This window comes from Tachysurus vachellii, chromosome 20 (genome assembly GCF_030014155.1).
Source record: "Tachysurus vachellii isolate PV-2020 chromosome 20, HZAU_Pvac_v1, whole genome shotgun sequence".
In the NCBI taxonomy this organism is placed as follows: Eukaryota; Metazoa; Chordata; class Actinopteri; order Siluriformes; family Bagridae; genus Tachysurus; species Tachysurus vachellii.
In genome coordinates this window covers 8,423,548-8,444,713 of record NC_083479.1, presented here as the reverse complement: position 1 = coordinate 8,444,713, position 21,166 = coordinate 8,423,548, and the positions used below count along the sequence as shown (strand labels likewise).

General features: G+C 37.9%; 1 protein-coding gene across 1 annotated transcript in view; it reads right to left on the bottom strand.

The window, feature by feature from the left end:
• Positions 1-19,340, bottom strand: part of dchs1b (dachsous cadherin-related 1b) — a 90,986-nt gene extending 71,646 nt beyond the window's left edge. Inside the window, exons 1-2 of the mRNA XM_060895697.1 lie at positions 19,009-19,340; positions 6,975-8,771 (exon numbers count right to left, since the gene is read on the bottom strand). Of these exons, the coding sequence (XP_060751680.1) occupies positions 6,975-8,750 (1,776 nt within the window). The 5' untranslated portion in view covers positions 8,751-8,771; positions 19,009-19,340. The remainder of the gene's footprint in view (positions 1-6,974; positions 8,772-19,008) is intronic.
• Between the last annotated feature and the right edge of the window lie 1,826 nt (positions 19,341-21,166).

Here is a 21,166-nt window from a genome sequence, read left to right as displayed (position 1 = left end):
GTAGAAGAAAGATGGACAGCCAGAAATAGCCTTGATTAAGTGTGTGTAGAGAATAAGAAGAAGATAAATGTTTAATACTGAAATGTTTAATACAGAAAAACACTCTCCAGTCACTTCTCCTGATTTCCCCTTCTTTTTATTTCATAGTATTTTGGATTATAGACAGATGTTGGCCCGTATTTCTACATTCAGATCACCATTCTTATTTCTCTAGGTAGAGGATTTACAGAGGTTGGTAACTCTGAAGAAAGGGCAGGGTAGAATGTTTACTGAAGATAATTTACACTTGTCCAATGCTTACACTCTCTTGCAGTGTTAAAAGCAAACTTTAGCAGCCCTAAACATTGTCAGCTGTATGTCGGTACAGTGTAAAGTGTTTAGGCTACATTTGATCTCAGCCAACTGTGCCATTCAGGGTTGTAATAACAAGAGAAGAAGCTGTGTTATTGTGGCTGGTGAGATGACATGAATGGAAAAAAGCAAGGCTAATCCAAGTTTATATAATGTCAAATTAGCTTATTTGATTAGAATCTATGGTTGCATGTGTATGGATATATAAATACAATATGAACATGTGTGTGTGTAGATGGGGAGGAGGGCAGATTTGGCACATAGTTACTCTAATTGGTGATTTAGAAGTTGGACTTTTGAGAGACAAACAGCTGGAATAACAAATGGTTTCATGGCCTATGCATCTCCAATTCGTAACAAGAGTTCACTCTTTCTTTTTTGCAGATTCACTTTTATTGTGAGAACACGTGAGAATTTAGCCAAAATAAAGAACGAAAACAATATATCGTAGTGTCATTGAGTCTGTCTCAGAAGCAGAATAAATACAAACAGCATACTGGGAACTCCTGCTGACCTTCTGGAAAGTAAACTTGGTTGAAATCAGTCTGAGATACAACAATGAAAAAAAGAGCTTGTATAGCTTTCTACATAAAGAGCTCCTGTGGTCTTAGTTAAATCAAAGATCCTGACTTTAAAGGTAATGTAAGGCACTTAGCATATATATACCATCATGGCTGTTCATCTGAGAATAGTGTTTTTAGTGTTAATTGGCTTTGCATTTTGAAGTTACATTTCAACAAACAACATCAATTTGCAGTCCACCTTTATATCCTTCAGGTCACAGCTAGCACTAAAACATGAGGTCAGAATGAACCGCCTGCTGTCCAGCCAGAGTGTCATGCTGTTCATGCTGCTATCTTTGTTTACTTATGAACATACTGAATAAATCTGACACTGTGGGAAAGTTATTGCCTTAGAAACTCACCACACTTAAAGACAAACCTTGAGACCACCCTCTAGCCCACATTACCAGACATCTACAATCTTTTTCTGAGCCCAAAGAATAATACACATTTGTACTAATCCACCTCAACGCATCCTGAACACAGGATCACACTGACCATTAGGACCACCATGATAAAAACTCTCATCAATAGTCAGAAAGAAATAATTTATCAGTTCCTTTATGAGGATGCGTCCATTTAACAGTGAGATCAGACAGTTGAAGATCAATAGCAGAAATCTGGAAAAAATTTAAATAGTCATCAGTATCAAAGAAAAAAAAATAAAGAGAAAAACAAGAGTTCAAACAATGGTGAAACTGAACTAGGAAAAACGTGATGATCCGGGAAGAAATTAAGACATTAGGAAATTTGTTCAATAAATAAAGAGCCTCTCTCTCCCAAAGCTAACATACACATTGCTGCCCAACTAAATGGAACTGTAACAACATAGGAAATTCATTGTATATATAAAGTAAGTGGGAATTTTTCCCTACTGGGACCTCAAGTACTCCTTTCTTGCTAATCCCTAATCTTATACAGTTAAATGATAACCACTACTGCTAAAGATGGGGTTGTGGGCCATGAAAAATGTCTCTGTGGTTAATTAGCTCGATCTCACACTGAAAAACAAAACCACGTCACGGTGACTGGCACCATAGACAATTCTTATGAACAATAATAGAACTGTGAAATGTTCCCATTATTATTTTTATATATATTTTATATATTTATATTTTTTTTTACCAAAAAAACAGCAAAATCTTCACTGCCTACAATAACAGCTGGTACAAGTTAATTAAACACATACCAACCTTTCACCACACATAGCCAAGACATATGGGACAAGTGCTAATCACTGGGATTATCCTGATTCAGTCTAAAGCTAACTAGATGTAGTTTTAATCAAAATTGACAATAAAAAATATGCTGCGTGAGCAGGAAGGAAGTTACTTCAGTTTCTGCAGTTCGGAGAAACTAAAGCTTACAGAAGCAAATTCCCATTTCTGATTTATACATAATGTTACCTGTCATCACAAGTTTCCAATACAGTACAAGCCAAATCAAACCATGCAAAATAAAAAGATGTCGATGAAGAATGATGTTGGCTTTCTCAGTTGAGAGATTTAGAAATATTTTTTTTTTTCTTTTCTTCTGCCTGGATTGAAAAATAAAACAGGTTCTTTCATGGTTTATTGGAAAGTTAAGGGTTCATGGCTTCCTAAATGGGTTTTGCTTAAAGCCTCTGAAACGAAAAGCCTCTGTTTGTATAGGTTTCCACAAAACCTTTAGTTTCCAGACAGGAACAAACGTGAATTTTTAAAACCATAAATAGATTTGACTCTTCGGGGATAGCTAAGAATGAATAACTATAAAGAACCCTGGAGGAACCTTTTTTCTTTCAAGAAATGCACATTTTTATTACATTTTAATTCTATACATTTTCACTGTGAAAGAAAATGTCAAGAAGAAATGTGTTGGTCATGTTGTACTACTTTACACAACACACATGTACCATAAGTGGCAGGTGAATGTTATGTGACACTGAAAAGGTGAGATGTTTTATTCAGAAATGGAGAGATGAAAACCCATAGCCTCAGTTAAACAAAACTCACAAGAATGCAGATTTATATTACCTCCAAAATAATAATAAAAAAAAAATATATGGTGTTGTGTTTTTTTTTTCCATGCATCTTTGTGATGATGCAAGATGAATGCAAATGTGCCAGTACAGTATCTCATTAGAATAAAGTCAGTCTGAATACAGAACAACGCTGGAAATACTAGGAACAATAACACAAACACACCCAGTGTAAAACCACCGTAATTTAACCAAATTCCTCTTTAACCTATTGATTTTCTTAGATGCTGACCAGAGGGTAAAGGCATAAGAGTTTTTACCACTAAATCCACTAAATGCCAATGTAATCTAAATCTGAATGAAAATGATTGAAAAACATGAGAACACGTGACGGAAAAGAAACACTAAAAGAAACCGACTGAGACATTACGCCACCCACATGGATGTAAATGTTTGGATTGTGAATATTTAAATCAAGCTCCTTTCATAGGTGGCACATTTAAGGTGTTTCTTTTACTAAGTAATTATAACTGACTTCAATGGTATAGACTTTGAGTTTCTGACACTCTTTATTGGCTGTGTGCAGTTTCTGAGAAGCAAACAGTTCACATGTAATTAAGAAATACTCTACACCATGTCTAACAGCCGACCTGTGCAACTGTACATACATAAAAACATAAAAACATAAAAACATAGTTGTTTTTAAACATAAACTAAACCATTTTCTAGGCTTTTATAAAAAGTTCTTTGTTCTCTCCAGTCCTGTATGCTAGTCCGTGAGAACAGGTAGCCACAAACTGGCTCATATTTTTAGTGGGGCACGTTTTAACATGACCCCACCAAGGGACAGATCTTAAATTACAGGAAACTGTCTCTAGGTAGCTTCCTCCACTAGCAACAGCCCAGATGTGTGCATACATGTTGATTTATTAAATCTGATTAGTCTTTCCAGATGGATTCTGAAAAAAAAATATTACTTAACACTATAGCGTGCATGAGACAGGTGGAGAAATTTACTGCTGTTAAATGGACTTACTGTTACCCAACATGCACTTTCAAGCATACACACATACTGCACACACATGATAAACATCCAGCATCACACAGGATGTGGAGTGATGAAATACTGTAGATAAAATGGCCCCAGGGTGCCCTTGAACATCTCCGTGTCTAATAAATAGCATACGTAAAAATTCCACAGTGTGATAGTGTACTGTATATTTTTAAGTACAGCTGGGTAGATCATAGTTTAGAAAAAGAAAGAAAGAAAAAACATCAATGAATGATTCATACAAGAAACAGCTACTCTTAGTTAGCTACTCAGGATAGTGAAATCACAAAAGATTAACACAAAAACTTCTCTCCTGGCTGAAATGTAACAGTAACCAAACTATGCCTTTAACAATCCACCAAATATCCATTTTCTAGACAATAAAAAAGTATACATTGGTGAAATTGGTGTGGAGCAAAAAGCATTGGCTTTAAAATCATTGAAGCTGACTGTAATATAACTTTATGAGAAAATGAGGAATCAGACTCTAAAATGTAAAGCCAGGGTAAGGGAATAATTTTGAGCATGTTTGGAAATCTTCACCTAAAAATTTAGAACTTTTTACCCAGCTATTTCCGCTGGAAGTTAACACAAGGGAGTTGGCTTTATCAAAACCAAAGAAACACAACATATGGTATCACATTTTTTAACATGGTACCGCAAAACCAAAAAATAAAAATGTCCATTGTTTATTTGCTTGTCTCTCTAGATAAGGCCTCCTTCAGTAAAATGCTCCATGTAAGATGCTCCATCAGTAAAAATGTCACAAAAAGAGGGAACCAGTAAAGGTTTTGTTGACAATCCTACAATTTCTGCCTATATATTTCCAGTCAAAATCTTTGTAAACCTACATAACATTTAATATAATTCTAAGAAAAATGAATGAAAAACTACAGCACTCTGAATCTCTGGGTAGAGGTACCTACCACGAAGACCAATTTATAAGTCTGTATGGATCAGAAGCAGAAACCGCAGCCGGTTTGGCGCTATGCATGCCCATGTGTGCGGTATTGGTGAGGCTGGAACAGTGTGGGGATTGCAGTGTTGCTACAGCTAAAACAATCTCATCCTGTGGATTGTCCAAGTATTTTGTTTGGTTCTTTGGGGCTTTGAGGAACGCAGTGAAATAAATAAAAAGACATTCATGTGAAACAGTGAAAAACCAACACTGGTGCTGTGTGGCATGAAATAAGATCTAAAGATGGTATCTGCTAATAATAACTTTCGAAAAAACTACATATCCTCCAAAGCATTTATCATTAGTTGCTGAAAACTATTGGTTTTCATATGTATAAATCAGAAGTTTAGAATAGCTGCCTTTTTAAAAGATGTAAAATATAATTCTTGCTGTTTACTATTGTAAGCAATTCTACTTTTTAATGGTTTTCATTTTTTCCCTTTTTTTCTGTCATCTTTTTTCTTTTCTACATATATTCTGCAATGTCCCCTTCTACAGAGTGTCAAAACTATTCCTCTAGTGCTCACTCACTTAACGCTCGTCTCTTTACACGGAACCCACATTCCAATTGCACTGATCACAAACAACTGCCATCTTCAAATATTATAAGTTAAATGAAGCGGCAACAACGTGAAATTCCAGTATTTATCTTAACTGTTTTTTCTGGAAGCAGTTTTTAGCACAGATGCTTCTTTGAAAGCATACAATCTTGAAGTCTTTGAAGTTCATGTATGCAGAAAAGAAGGGAAAACAAAACAAATTCCTTACAGTTGCACAGATGCAAAACTAGCTGATGAAAATGATGAATGGTTGCTAAGTTCATCACGCTGGTCTTAAATCATCACACAAATCATCATGGTCTTAAATCATCACACATAATAACATATTTTCTTTTTTGTTATCGGAAAGGATTGTAAAATCAATATCATTAATACTGTAGGTAACAGTCTAACCTGTCTGTCTAATTAAGTAAAGAGGCAGTAGATCTGAATATCTCTGGGTTTAGTTCATTAGTGACGTGCTAATGATTTCGTGCCATGGCAACCAAAGACAGCCTACGACTGGCAGTGGCATAGATTTTTATTAAAAGCTCACCATGTAAGCCTTGCTATAATACTCACGTAAAAGACACCAATGGGGGATAGCATAGGTTAATACAAAACTCCAATGTAACTCGGTCCAACTTACAAATACGGTAATGCAAATGGCAAAACAGAAATGAAACATAAAAACAGATAAAAAATCCTCATTACCACAAGTTCAATGTGAAGTACATTTCTGTCCAGATTCCAACTGATGATGCAGCAAAACTTAATAATAATCATTAATTGCAAGTCTCTCGGTCAGTAGAGGATCTTCATCATTTTTGACATTTAGAACACATTATCATTGGCCAGTTAAGCCATATTGCATGGGTAAGAGTGCTGTTGTACTGAATATCAGAATATCATCTATAATTCAGCCACAGGTACAAGGTAGCAGGTACTCACAGCCGTGCTGATATACAGTGCACTTGAGAGTGTTGTAATGTTTTCATTTAACAGTATTATAAATGATAAGTTCATAGCAAGTACGTCCATATATTTTGTTTGTTTTTTCTCTGTCAAAGAAAATAGTTAGCAAAGAAGCAACATCTAGACATTGTGTGTGTATTACCATGCAACTTACAGACCGTACTAACAGTTTCAAAGTAATGAACTGTTGCTAGAATTGTAATTTTATGCAGAAAACACAGAATAGCTGTGTTACAAAATGTTACGTTCCAGTGCTGATATAATAAATGATAGCACTCTTGGAACACCACTTGTTCAATCAAGACAGTCGATCAAAACTAACTGGGGTACAATCATTTTCTAATACTTTTGCCAAATTCTGAGAGGGATTCTAAAATGATCCAGACTCCCAAGATTGCTCAGCTGTTTTGCGACCTGGCTTGTTTAAATACAGCTTGTATAGTAAAAAAAAAATCATCTCTGAAATTCATTTACTTAATTTATTTCCTGGACAGATTTGAATTAAAGGTATGTATAGCTAGGTACATATTAATGCCAAGTACTTTCAGGTTTAGCAACAAAAAAAAGACTTTCCTACCTCAAGAAAACAGGTCCCTGCAGCTGTGTTCTCCTTGATGGACGCATTATAGAAGCTGCTCCCGAAGACTGGCTTGTTGTCATTAATATCCTGTAGACTGATTTCCACCATGGCAGTAGAAGATAAAGGAGGCTTTCCACCATCTGTAGCCACTACCTTGACACTCACTTTTGGATCTGTCTCATAATCCAGCTCCGTAGCTGTGGTGATGATACCTGTCTCAGCATCAATGGTGAACCAATTAGAATTTGTCCCTTTATTGGACAGGATGCTGTAGCGGACATCACCATTTGGGCCTTGGTCTTTGTCTCGTGCTGTTACTTGTAGTACAAAGCTACCTGGGTAAACCACTTCTGGAATAGTCTGTTTGTATGCCTGCTGATCAAAGAGAGGAGGGTTATCATTGACATCTGTGACTTGGATAGTAAAAGAAGATTCAGCTCGGAGTGGTGGAGTGCCAGAATCTGTAGCCATGACCCTGAGTTCATATGAGTCTCTCTCTTCACGATCCAGAACCTGGTCCACACAGATAAGGTAAATGATGCTGTCCTTAGTAGTGAGGGCAAACTTACCATCCCCACCTTCAAGAGAGACATTGACATTTGAATATTCACCATAATCAGGGTCTGAAACTGAAATACGGGCAACGTACTGCCCAGGCTGGGCACCCTCAGATACTCGAGGTGATCCATCCTCGCTGAGAAAGATGATGGTCATGGTGGGCTGATTATCATTGTAGTCACGAACATGGATAGTAACAAAAGCATTAGTGATCTCTGGGTGGCTAGCATTGTCTTTGGCTTGCACAACAAGCTCATGGACCTTTCTGACTTCATAGTCCAAAGCTTTGTTGAGTGTTATAATACCAGAACGAGGGTCAATGACAAAATATCGATCAGGGTCACTTTGCCTACGGTTGATCTCATAAAGCACTAGGCCATTGTCACCTTCATCTGCATCTGATGCAAACACTTGTAGAATATTGCTACCTTGGGGGAGACTTTCAGAAATTATAGCATGGTACCTGCTCTGATTAAAAACGGGAGCATGGTCATTGATATCCTGAACTGTCAAATCCAACGTCATTTGCCCTGTTTTTTTAGGAGATCCCCCATCAAAGGCCTCCAGAACCAAAGAATAAGAAGCCCTCTTTTCTCGGTCAAGGATACCATCAACCACCAGGTCCAAGTAAAGAACCTTATTTGCTGCCCTCTTTGTTTCCAGCCTAAACACTTGCCCCACATTTCCATCTTTGATGAGATATCCCTGAGTGGTGAGCTGATCTTTGTCTGCATCAGTTGCTGGCTCCAGAGAAAACCTTGTTCCCACTGCAGTCTGCTCAGGGATCTTCAAATAAGCCTTACTCTTGGGGAACACTGGAGCATGATCATTAATGTCATTCACTGTGATGGATACCTTCACTGTGAGGCCGGTCATGGTAACTGCTATAAAGCTATAATGATCTCTCTCTTCCCTGTCTAGACGCCGAGCAGTCTTGATAATGCCAGTGGTCTCATCAATGTTGAGGTCCGTTCCCACGCTAGTGCCCTCATGATCAGAGATGAAGTAGAGGGAGGCCGTTTCTCCAGGTGGTAACCCAGCACTGATGTCACCCACTATTGTACCTGCAGGCTGTTCCTCATCTAGCTGTAACTCCAAGATGCTTGCTGGAACATCTGCATTGACCATTACTGTTAACAATCCCACAGTCAGAAAAACAAACAGAAACATCCTTAAACTCCAGCTGTTGTCCCCAGAGCCTCTGAATAACTTCATTACTGCACGGTTCTCTTACACCTGCAAGAGAACAGAAAGAAAACAGATCACAACCTAGAATCACACTAATAAAATACATTCAAACACCAGACGCATGTCAAATTCCTCCACTGTTGTCTATAACCCACTGGAATGCATGAGAGGTCTGGTGTGGATCACAGGTGCAGAGTACATTTGTGTTAGAGAATAGCTCTCTGACAATGTTCGACGCAATGTCCTTCTAAAAACATAACACATTTTTTAGACATTGTTTCTGTAATTAATAAAAATCCATTATCTTCCAAATGTACATTTTTAAGTTTCTTTGCTAGTTGACTTAAAAGTATTATTTTATTTAATATATTATATTTAATATAATTATAAGCCTTAATACTAGCCAAAATACTTCTCAGTATCGAAAATAAACAGATATAATGTGGCTATCTTTTCTGTGCATGACCTGAGTAGAATTCTCATATGGTATAAAAGACGCACACCTAAACAACATTTCTTTGCCATCTAGCAAGCTACAAAATTACAAAGTCAAAATAACTGGTAACTGTAGTAATAAACTGAAAAAATGAAGTGTTCTGATTCATTGTGATCAGTGGGGCACTGGAATAGCTCATTCTGTGTCCAGCTAACCTTGTATGTTCCTGCCATTTGAGAATGATGAATGAACTTGGCAAAGATGAAATGAACCAGAGATGTGGGGGTTCTGTTGTAATTTATACTAGCCTATCAAACTAGACTATTATTACATTGGTAGCCACACTGATTTCTACTAATAATAATACTACTAATATATTAATGTCTCTTTAGCATGGAGCATGGAGTTACAGAGAGTAGCATTGACTACTCACAGAATTAAGGTCCTAGGCTCAGTTCTAAGCTCAGATTATTGTATGTACTGTCAGTCTCAGTTTGCACAAGTTCCCTCTGGGAATCCTCCCACTGTCCTAAAACAAGCAGGTAGGTGGATTGGTTATGCTAAATTGCCACTAGGTGTAAATGTATGCAAGAATATTTTCCTGCAATGGACTGGCATTCCACCAAGAACAAATCCTCCACTTTGCACCCCTTTACTGACCACGCCTGCCCACCCCTTATCTACACCCGCACTCCAATATACACAGACTAAAAGACTGTTAAAATCTTGAATAGATTTTTATTAGCTTAAATTTAAAGCCAGGTAAATAGGTTTATATCCAGAATGCATGACAGAATTACAACAGAGATTTTGAGGAATAGCTTAAAAACATTTCTAGGCTAGTGGGGAAAACTTGATCACCTAGTTCCCCATGCTAGTATTAATTCAGTAGTACTAACATCAGGAACGTTCACAATCTAAGAAAAGTCAAAAGATTCAAAAAGATTTTAGTTCTGGAAACTTCTCCAAAATGAGCATGTAAGTAAAGGTAAAAGATAGATAGATAGAGAGAGAGAGAGAGAGAGAGAGAGAGAGAGAGAGAGAGAGAGAGAGAGAGAGAGAGAGAGAGAGAGACTGCAAACAGAAGGCAAGACTGTGTGTTGGAGCTGACAGCTCCACTTTTTTCACATATGGGAATGCAGACCACTGAGAGCCACAGGTGGCCAGATTTACAAATGCTATTTCATCTAGCACTAAAAAAAAACACTACAGAGATTAGACTGTTGTATAGTTTTGGCTGGAAATTGGCCAAACCCCAGAGTTCAGCCAGCACTATACTGAGGAGGCATGTAGCTTGTCAGTGGAAGTGAGTTACTCCAAACCATACTGGCAAAATCCATGACCTATCACTTTAGACTGCGTTTGTGCCCAGATTTTTCAATTTGTTCTTGTCAGTACTCCTTTAGAAAGTGCATCTATGCAAACCACATTAATGAAAAAGGGAAAATTTGTTTTGTTTTATTTCTCTTGTAGTCCAGACCCCAAACTATCAGCTTTGAATCATTTGACACACCCTCTAGTGGCCAACAAAGGAGGATGTAAGCAAACGATAAGAAAGGTTCACAACAGTTTACTTATACTCACCTGTGTAGTCTGAACATATAGATGGACCGTCATATTGAATATCACAATATCCTGCAATACACTGATTACTTTTTTTTTTTACATTTTCAAGTTTATGTGTGCTCACAGTCTTCATACTGGTCTAATGCAAGTAAACGAAACAAGAATGAGGATGCACAAGTTGTTTAAAATTAAATAACTTATTTGTAGACCCACATTCAGCATGACGGTAGGGGACCGTTCTACAGATGTGGTAAATGCCTTTTTGTTACTATAATAAGGCTTTATGTTGAATATTGTAATATTGAGGGTTAAGTTGCAGTTAAAGGATTGACACCCCCTGCAGGCTCTGGTTAGGACTGCATCAGCCTCAGTTTCTCCCTAATGCATGTAACAGACACAGTGGAAACACAGAGACCAATAGGAGCCAAGTTAAATAGGCTCCAGAGTCACGAACTACCTCAGCATTCTTTCTTATATATTCTTATATTTAACAGCTTATTAAAATATGTCAGGGTCCCAACAGCCTCTCTATCAAATAGAATAAACAGGACAGACAAAGTGATTGACAGGGGCGTCTGAGGAAAACTAGCAGTGGGGGGCCTTTTCTGTTCACTGCATAACTACATGGCAGCACTTCAGCACTTCAATTGCCATCTCAGAACAGCTGGGGATCAGGAATTTCATGGTATGTAGTACATATTAAAGACATATAGATTTTGGTGATACATGATATTTCCTTTACCGTCTTCTTTTATTCTAATAATACAATTGTGCAATGTATTATAAAGAGAAATCACTGAAAATCCAGGATCAGTAGTTACACGTTAATCTTTAGCAATTGTAACATAGCTAATTAAGTTGAGAAAAAAGCTGATCTGTTCACACTCATCACCTCATGCCTACAAATTTGTTATTTGGTTTTAGATACTTATATATTATCATCTATTTCTTTGATAACCAACCGAATCCAAACTTGTGACAGAGCAACCACTGATTTTTGTCACTGTACGTACTTAATCATCACTTCCGATAGTTCAGTCAGAATGATCCATTAAAAGTACGCTTTGTCTTAAACCCTTAAATAAATAAAAATCAAGCTTTTGATACACTGTTTGGAGGTCTCATTTCATAATGAGGGTTATAGAATGCACCCAAATTCTCTGTCTAAGACTTGGACAAGCACAAAGCCTAAGCCTTCTGCATATAGCCTTCCAGCTGTCATCAGAGAATTAGTGTTGGGGCAAAGGTGGCAGACATGCTCCTGGCCAGCAACAACTTTACGGATGGAGACTGATCCTTTTACATCCATCTCATGGCTCTGAGCAGAGACAACAGCTGTAGCACTCCAACTGAGCTGATGAACACAAAAATGTTGGGGATTTAGCATGCGTTAACATTTTATATATAGTGTATACAGTAAGAGCATTGGAGAAAATATGCATTGTGGCCTGTGAAACATTTTAAATGGTTACATTTTGGCATTTCTATGCCAGACTATGCATTTCCCTGATCTAAAATACTGTATGTTTCTATTTTGACACATACTGTATTTCAATCAACAGTAAAGTTATACTGTTTTGATATCCAGTTACTCCGCAAAAATGAAACATGGACAATTTTGTTTTGTTCCAATTCCAATGAAAGACACAAGAAAATAATGTGAGTGTCTTTCCTGTCAGTAACCACGTCTTATCCATTTCAGGGTCTCTGTGGAGCCAGAGTCAACATTAGGTATGATACGACCTTGAAGGAATAACGGACCATCCCACACACATTTACACATATATTCACTCACTAGATGCAGGAATTGGGAGAAACACAGACTATAAATAGATTTAATTAGTATGTAAATTTATTGTATTAAAAAAAATCTAAAAATAAATATAGGATTGAATCTATCTACTGTATCTTCTACCTTCTGTCCTCTACAGTTATACCCACCTACCTACTATTCATAGACCATAAAACATTACACTGTACATTGCTTATATGTCTTAAAATAAAGATGTCTAAGCATGTTATAAGCAGAAAAACTGTCGATCATTTTGGAAGTCTGAATACACATGTTTGTAAGAACAATATCAGGTTTTTGTATTTGTGTGACCTGTTTCTGACTTTTTAATAAGAGTATATCAAGCACTAAAGTATGTCAACCTCACATCTCCAAAGAGTTGTAAAGAAGCTGATTTAATGTAGTCTCTTATCTATAAGAAAGTTTAAACATAGACCCATTTTGTTCTTGGCATGATCACATGGCAAGAACAAAATGCTTCCATTAAAAATAGGAATTAGAAATCGCTTTTTGCAATAAAGAAACGCTGGAGAGATTATGCTCCTGGGCACTTTAACATGCTGTGAATTTCAGTGTATAAATACCCTCTGTGCACTTCAGCAAACACTTCCTAACAGTAAATCATCAATATGGGCTTGAAATGCTACTGCAGACCGATGGAGCTTTATACTGTAAGTGCCAGAACATTACTCAAGCTAGCTCCACTTACAGGCGATGTACATACAACCAGTCTGCAAAAAAACACTACCTCCTGATATGTACACAAACTCTGTCAGGGTCAGGCGTACAAATGATGTCATGATTTGATTTGATTTAGAGGAATACCAATGATGCAAATCGGCAGCGACAGTGCAGTGTAACACATTTACGGACAGTTTTTTACACATCACACACACACACATCGTTCACTTGTTTTCTTTTTTTACAGCCTCTTGGTGAAGCACGTTTAATGGGATATGAAATTTCCTGAAAAAGCATCGTAACCACAGAAATGCAGAGCTGTAAATGTCAGGGCTTCCAACGTTTCCCGTTTAAAACTGGAAGCAAGGCCAGAGGAAACAAAGCAAGGGTTTCAGGCAATGACCCAACCAAGTTCAGGTGATACATATTTTATGCCGGACTGCATGCTCCTGTGGGCCACTTGCTCTCACTGTAAACCTGAACTGTCTATGTTATCACTGGGTTGGATTCTCTGCACTTTTCTTTTAATTTCTTCTAATTCAACTACTTCATTAAATATATTTCATCAATACATGAAGCACAGTGTCCTTTCTATACTGGAATGTTGACATCATACTTTTATCCAGACCTGCGAAGCATCAACCAAGACTGAAACATTATGTTTGTTTTAGTCCTGACTAGCCTCCAAGAAAGTCACCACTGTATATCAAACATTTCCTAACACTTATTGTTACATATGGCATGTCATTGTTCTATCTAAACTTTCATAAATATTTATTAAAACAAAATCAGTAGAGTGAAATAGTTCAATATACCAAAAATTTTGAATGGGAGAATCTATTATTTTTCTGTATAATGTGTGTGTGTGTGTGTGTGTGTGTGTGTGTGTGTGTGTGTGTGTGTGTGTGTGTGTGTGTGTGTGTGTGTGAGAGAGAGACTCTGTGTGTGTGAGAGAGAGAGTGTGTGTGTGTGTGTGTGTGTGTGTGTGTGTGTGTGTCAGAGAGAGAGTATCAGTAACTACTTAGAGAGCGACTGAGACAAATCTAAAACCAACAGCGGTTTCTATGTTGTGATCAGGACTGGATTCATTCCTGCACGATTGTGGTGGGATGCAGGATCTCTTGAGAAATAAAACTTAAAACTTAAAAGGAAAACAGAGAGCGAAAGAGACAAGGTCACTGAATTATTAACAAGCAAGGGCAGCCTGGTTATTGGAGATGTCATGATGTTAAACACAGGAATTGTGGTATATCAGGTTCTTGTGTCCTCTGTTCTCATTGCATCCATTAGAAATAATGCCATGATGTCTGGAGCGGACGTTTTTTAGAGCTATTATACATCATACAATCAGACTGCATTTTGGATTACAGAAAGAAAACGCCTGGTTTATGATATACTGTGCATCAGTGTATTACTGTGATCTTCTAGCTTTAATAAAACAGACTAATGTGCAGTAGGTTTCATTTGCTCCACAGTACATACAGTAAACATAATAAGCTTCATCACACTTTTACCTATTTTCTGGCAATACTTTAAATGATGTGAACACATTTGTTTCAGAGTTGCCTTGTTGTCCTATTAGTAAATATTGCCACTATATGTTTCTTTTTTTAATAATGGTACAAAACCTTCATATCTTTGCATGGTTTAGTTTGTTCTCAATATTGTATCTAAGAGTCCAAATGGAGAAATAAGCATGTGTACTTTTTCACACTTTTGCTAAATGAAATCTGATTTTAAAAGCATATATGTGAGTAATGGGAGGATATTAAAGTGGAACATGTGAATAATATATTGGAGGGTCTCATTAATCTCAGTCTACATCTGGCTGTAGGGCTGAGAGTTTGTTTTATTATTTTTCATTTTTTTTTTTTTTTTTACCAAAGCTAAAAAAAATTCCATACACTCTCCAAAACTGAACTCCACAACTGGACTGGTGGTGGAAAAATCTGGTCTTTGGTCTCTGATTTAAGAGTGGAACTACGCAAACTGAACACTCCATAGTTTAACTTAGTTTCTAAACATGAGCCACCATGATCTCTGGTGCAAATCTACTGCTGCAGCTTCTTTGGACCAGTTCTGCATTTATATGAAGTTATTAATGGATAACCTCCATCCATTCATGTTAGCTGTTTATCTAGACTGGAATCAAGAACTTTCATGAAGCTTAAACTTAAAATTTTGTAGCTCAATAGCCTTTAATGTATTCACCCCATAGTGAATGATTCTCATAAAACTTCCACACAGGGCAGTCTACATTCATTACTCTATAGGAAATGAATCGGAACTATGCCTCAGCAGAGGTTCACAAAACTTGAGCAAACTCAGGCCTTATCTCCAAGCATTCTGTTTCCAGACCATTTGCCTGAAGTTAGGCTTGAGCTCAATGCCCATTACCGGTGCAAAACACTACCAGAGCCAGTCACTCAGCTTTCATTTCAAAGTAAGTCACTCAGCTCAAAGCTATTTAACTAAAATAAAGTTTGCTCCATTACCTAATGGAGAATTTGATTAGAAGGACCAGTACTGGCTCCTTTGACTTTCATTTTTCTTTCATTTTAGTTAGTTTGGGGATTTACTGCATGTTGACAGTAGAATAAAATGACCTCTCCCTACTAACACTTACACATCAACAGACTTCAGCATTTTAACCAAACCTTGGTGAGAAATATTCTTCCACCATACACATATGAGTCCAACATCCTTTAATCACTGACTACTATGCACAATAATAGCTTAGCAGAAGACAAATAAACCAAATTTCAAATGTCACTGAAATCACACTTAATAAAAGTACACTCACTCACTCTCTCACTCATCTTCTACCGCTTACCACTACCTCGGGTCACGGGGAGCCTGTGCCTATCTCAGGCGTCATCGGGCATCAAGGCAGGATACACCTTGGACGTAGTGCCAACCCATCACAGGGCACACACACACACCCTCATTCACTCACGCACTCACACACTACGGACAATTTTCCAGAGATGCCAATCAACCTACCATGCATGTCTTTGGACCGGGGGAGGAAACCGGAGTACCCGGAGGAAACCCCGAGGCACGGGCAGAACATGCAAACTCCACACACACAAGGCGGAGGCTTGTACTATAGTACTATTATAGTATATAGTACTATATTGTAGTACTATATACTATAATACTAAGTGTAATGTTTACAGTGTTTAATAAGGCTACAGGAGAACAACGCTATCCTGAAGCATTTAGATCTAATAGGTTTTGCATTGGCAAGTGTTCCAGCAAGCTGGCAATGTAGTCGAACTATAGAGAGAAACGGATTGAAATGAAATGATTTGCAGACGTGAAGGCTTTTAGTGTCAGACTGCAGAATTGTTTTGGTTCATGTGGTAAGAGGCTGATAATCAAGAAAAGAAGAAAAAGAACATCTCACGGATGCCATAAGCAAGTGGGGAGGGATTGAAGTTTCTTGTGTAATTCTTGTATAAATGTTTGCCCCCAGCTACTTAAGGCAGAAGATCAGATGTAGATTTCACTGCTGTCATCTGTTACTCATTCTAGTGTGTGTGTGTGTGTGTGTGTGTGTGTGTGTACATTACGTGTGTGCATGTGTGCGAGCATGTGCGTGTGCGTGTGTGTGTGTGTGTGTGTGTGTGTTTGAGTCTTTACGATATTTGTCCATATTAGTGGTGACAGAGAATCACAAAAGATAACTGACAAAAAGAAATGGATGGTCAGTACTATGGTAAGAGGTGAGGAATGGGTTAATCAGTTCATGGGTGTAAAAGGCTCAATAAAACCATAGAAGCCTACTTTTACTTCTGATTCCATTCTTCATAAAGCAGCAGCAGAAACAGATGACTATTAGCTACTGGGGGGGGTGTATTATTAATAATAATAATAATAATAATAATAATAAGAATAATAATAATAATAATAATAATGTCATCCTCTTGACATCCTAACACACCCTGTCCTGTGGTTTAAACTAGCATGTGTGTCGCAGTAACACTAAAAGCCTTCAGTCCTTAATAAGAGCAGCTCTGTGATCGGCATCCAAGTGATGACGGGTAGCAGTACTAACAGACAGCCCCGTACTGGGCACTGTTGTATTTTATAGCTCTGTGATCTGCAACCCATGCTGGGAATGCACATGTGCTCTATACTTCCTGACCTCACATGGGCTGTATTACAGTATCTTCCAAACTAATATTAAGACCTCCAGAAGATTAGATAGCCTTTGTTTTTGCTCTGTGCTCAAAACATTTGATATCAAAATTTAATATCAGTGTGACAGAATGGCTTCCCATCTGGAGTGTATTCCCAAACTTAGTGTTCCCTGCATAGGCTCGGATCTACCCACGACCGTGACTGGGGTTAAGAGGTTAATGAAGATGAATGGATGAATTAACATGCAAGTAATAGTTTTCGACCAGTTGGTGCAGTAAGTTGGTTGGCTATCTTACAACACCAGGCTTTATGATCCTGACCTTGTGCTTATATCTATGTGGAGTTTCTGTATGTATGTGTAGGTTTTCTCTGGGTTCTCCAACTTTCCAAACACAAACCAGCAGGTGGATTGACAACTAGGTGTAAAGGTGTGTATGAATAGTGTCCTCTCATTGACTGTCATATCATCCAGTGTATATATCCAGTGTAAATATATCCTGCAATTTAAAACAGATTTAAGCACTCTATAGTGTGTTAATATCTGAATTGTCTTGAGCTGCTATTTGTTCACACTGTAGACACACTGTGGTTCATTTATCAGTGTCCCCTGAGTTCAATGTGGAAGTTAAATATTAGATGTCATCTGTAGCCCACTGAGGTGTCCGTGCAAGCCAAAAGAGATCTACAGCCATTCAGAAGGCATCACAGCATAACCCAGCAGTAGCTATAATCAATCCTGAGACATAAAAATGGAAATGCGGTTAGAAAATAACCATATGTTTCTTGTTATGACAAGAGTCTCTTTTCCAGGCAAGCCCCTTCAGTAGAAAAAAGGATCGATCCATGACCACTTACGCTGAGCACGGCCAAGTTTACCTGGGGCAGATATTGCGACTGACTCCCACTGTCCGTGAAATAAAACTACCTTTATACATAATGCCTTTATAAGGATATAAAATTCAAATTTCATTCGTTAAAGGCACAATCTTATATTAAAACCAAATTTTAACCAGACCAGTAATGAACTATAATCAATAAATCTATTTATAACTGATTGATCAATCTATAATGTCTGTTTGAGCATATGTCACAACTTTATCATAAAAAAAGGTGTTTTAAAAGTTCTCAAACATACCCATGAGATCACATTAAAGTGTTTCATCTCTATATAAAAGATCACTGCTTTTTTTCCCCCCTGATCATAAGCCTAGTGGTTAAGGTGTTGGACTACTGATAGGAAGGTCATGGGTTTGAATCCCAGCTCCACCAACGGACACTGCTGGGCCCCTGAGCAAGGCCCTTAACCCCCAATTGCTCAGCTCTGGATATGAGTGTCTGCTAAATGCTGGAAATATGTAAATGTCTAGCTGGACTTGAATTCATGAGTGCTTATGCAGCGTCCGTGGTAAAGGGTTTTGCTATTAAAGCTATTGCACACAGTGAAGCAGGTCTCAGTGATGCTGGGATGAATGAAGCCGCCCCTTTACTAGTCTACGCTTTTTTACTGCATAGGTGAAAATGCATGAATGGAAAAGACACTATCAACAGCCCAAGGCGCCGCTTGTCTTTAAAGCACACAAAGCGACTTCTGATGCATTGTAAAAGCAAACCGCTACACATTTCCACTAGACTGGAGAAAGCTACTGAATGAAGCATCTGCTTACATGCATGGGATCGGAGCTCGTGCTGCTGGTCCCGTTGTTCCTCCACAATCCCTGTACGGATGCTGATGTGTCCCAGCAGGAAAAAAAACGGACGCTTTTACAGATCCAGGCTAAAATCCATGCCCACAGTAAAGCTGATGTCTGTATCTTGCTTTTCCAGCCCAGGTTGCAATAAAACGCCCCAAAAATCGTATCTCCACTCCAGCGTGCCGGCCGTCAGGTGCGCGTGAATGCCGTGCAGGCTGAGCAGCCCCGAGTCTTTTCACCCCGTATAAAAAAAAGACGCCACTGGGTCCTACACGCCGTCCTGTTTCACGCCTATCACATGGAACATTAACAGGCGCCTCTGAATAACGGTCCAGCACGAGCATCTAATTCAGCAGAGCGCGAGCGCGCAGGGAAATCTGACACGGAGACAAGGCCCCGCCCCCCCTGATTAGAGCCGCTAATGTTTTAGACACGTGGGGAGTCACACAAAAGAGGAGGAAAGCGGAGAGAAAGAAAAGAGCTGCTCTAGAAGAAAAAAAGGAAGGCTGTTCTGCTTAAGCTTTGGTGCCACCATGCTCTGCCGCGAAGAAATGATTTTCAAGACAAAGAGTGCATGTTTATAGGGTGCAAACGTAGGGTTATGTCTTAATAATAGTAATAATAATAATAATAATAATAATAATAATAATAATAATAATCATCATCATCATCATCATCATAAAAATAATAATAATAATAATAATAATAATAATAATCTGTTACCATCTACTATTGTGTAGGGGTGAAAAAAATCAAGTGTCTGTGTATCCTGTAGCAAGACAGCAGTTCAAAAACAACAAAAGGACCCCCTAATAAATAAATAAATAAATGCAAGATAAAGAAAAAGGGCAGCATGTTCTAGAAATGTAAGATATGTGAGGAACAAGGGAAAATATTACAAGTGAATTGATCCAAACGCTGCACGGAGAGTATAAAAGGATTTTGTTGGTTTAAATGAACTATTTTCTATTCAAAATCTTAAACTATTATCTTTAACTATTTTGTCTTAAGTGAATGCAAACATTTCCAAATGGAGCATATGCAGCCAAATGGAGCATATGCAGCATAACAATATGCTAATAGTGTTGTTGTGTTATGGGTATAATAAATATATTCCACAAAACACAAAAAATGATTCTGTGGAATTAACCTTAAGACGTGGTGTAAAGGACATGTGGTATCATGTGGTATAAAGATAGACATTAGTATATGGTATATGGTATGGTGTATATATAGAAAGGCATATAGAAATACATCTAGAAAGACACCTCTTCTGTCTGTCTGAATATAAATAGAAATTATATCCTGACTCCATTTCTTTAAGAGTATTTCACATCCCTTGCTCACAGGCCATACAACCCTCCCTCCCTCCACATGTTCTGGCCCAGTGAAGGCAGAATAAGGCTGACCTAAAATCCAAATTGATTAATGGCAGTGCTATCCTGCAGACGTTCCTGGTGCATCTTAATTTCACTTGCATACCACCCGAGATTGAGCTTAAAACACAGTGATGCTATAGACATTAAATAAAATCTTTGTTTTTGCCTTATTTGACCAACAACTCTTGTAAAATATTGTACTCTGATCAGCCACAACATTAAAATCTAATCACAATCAATAACATTCATTATCTTGTTGCAAAGGCACTTACATTGTGATATATTAAAATATATTAATATATTAGCAAAGTTGTTGTGTTGGAAGCACGTGGGCAAGTGTAAGGATCTGTGTGACTTTGAAAAGCGACAAATTTTAATGGATAGACGACTGAGTCAGGGCATCATAAAAATGCAGGTCTTGTGGGAGAAAAAAGACTGTCATGTCAGATTCCACAGAGGAGCTACTGTAGCACAAACAGCTGAAAGAGTTAATGCTAGCTATAATAGAAAGATGTCAGAACACACAGTGTATATCACAATGGCCTGGTCTGATGAATCAGGTTTTTATTTACACATGGACGGCCAAGTGTGCATGCACTAAGGGAAGAAAGAAAGCCAGTGGAGGGAGTGTGATGCTCTGTGCAATGTTCTGCTGGTTAATCTTGGGTCCTCTCTTTTACTTTCACACTTATCACCTACTGTACCTGAACATTATTGCAGGCCAAAAAAAAACCCTTCATGACAATAGTACT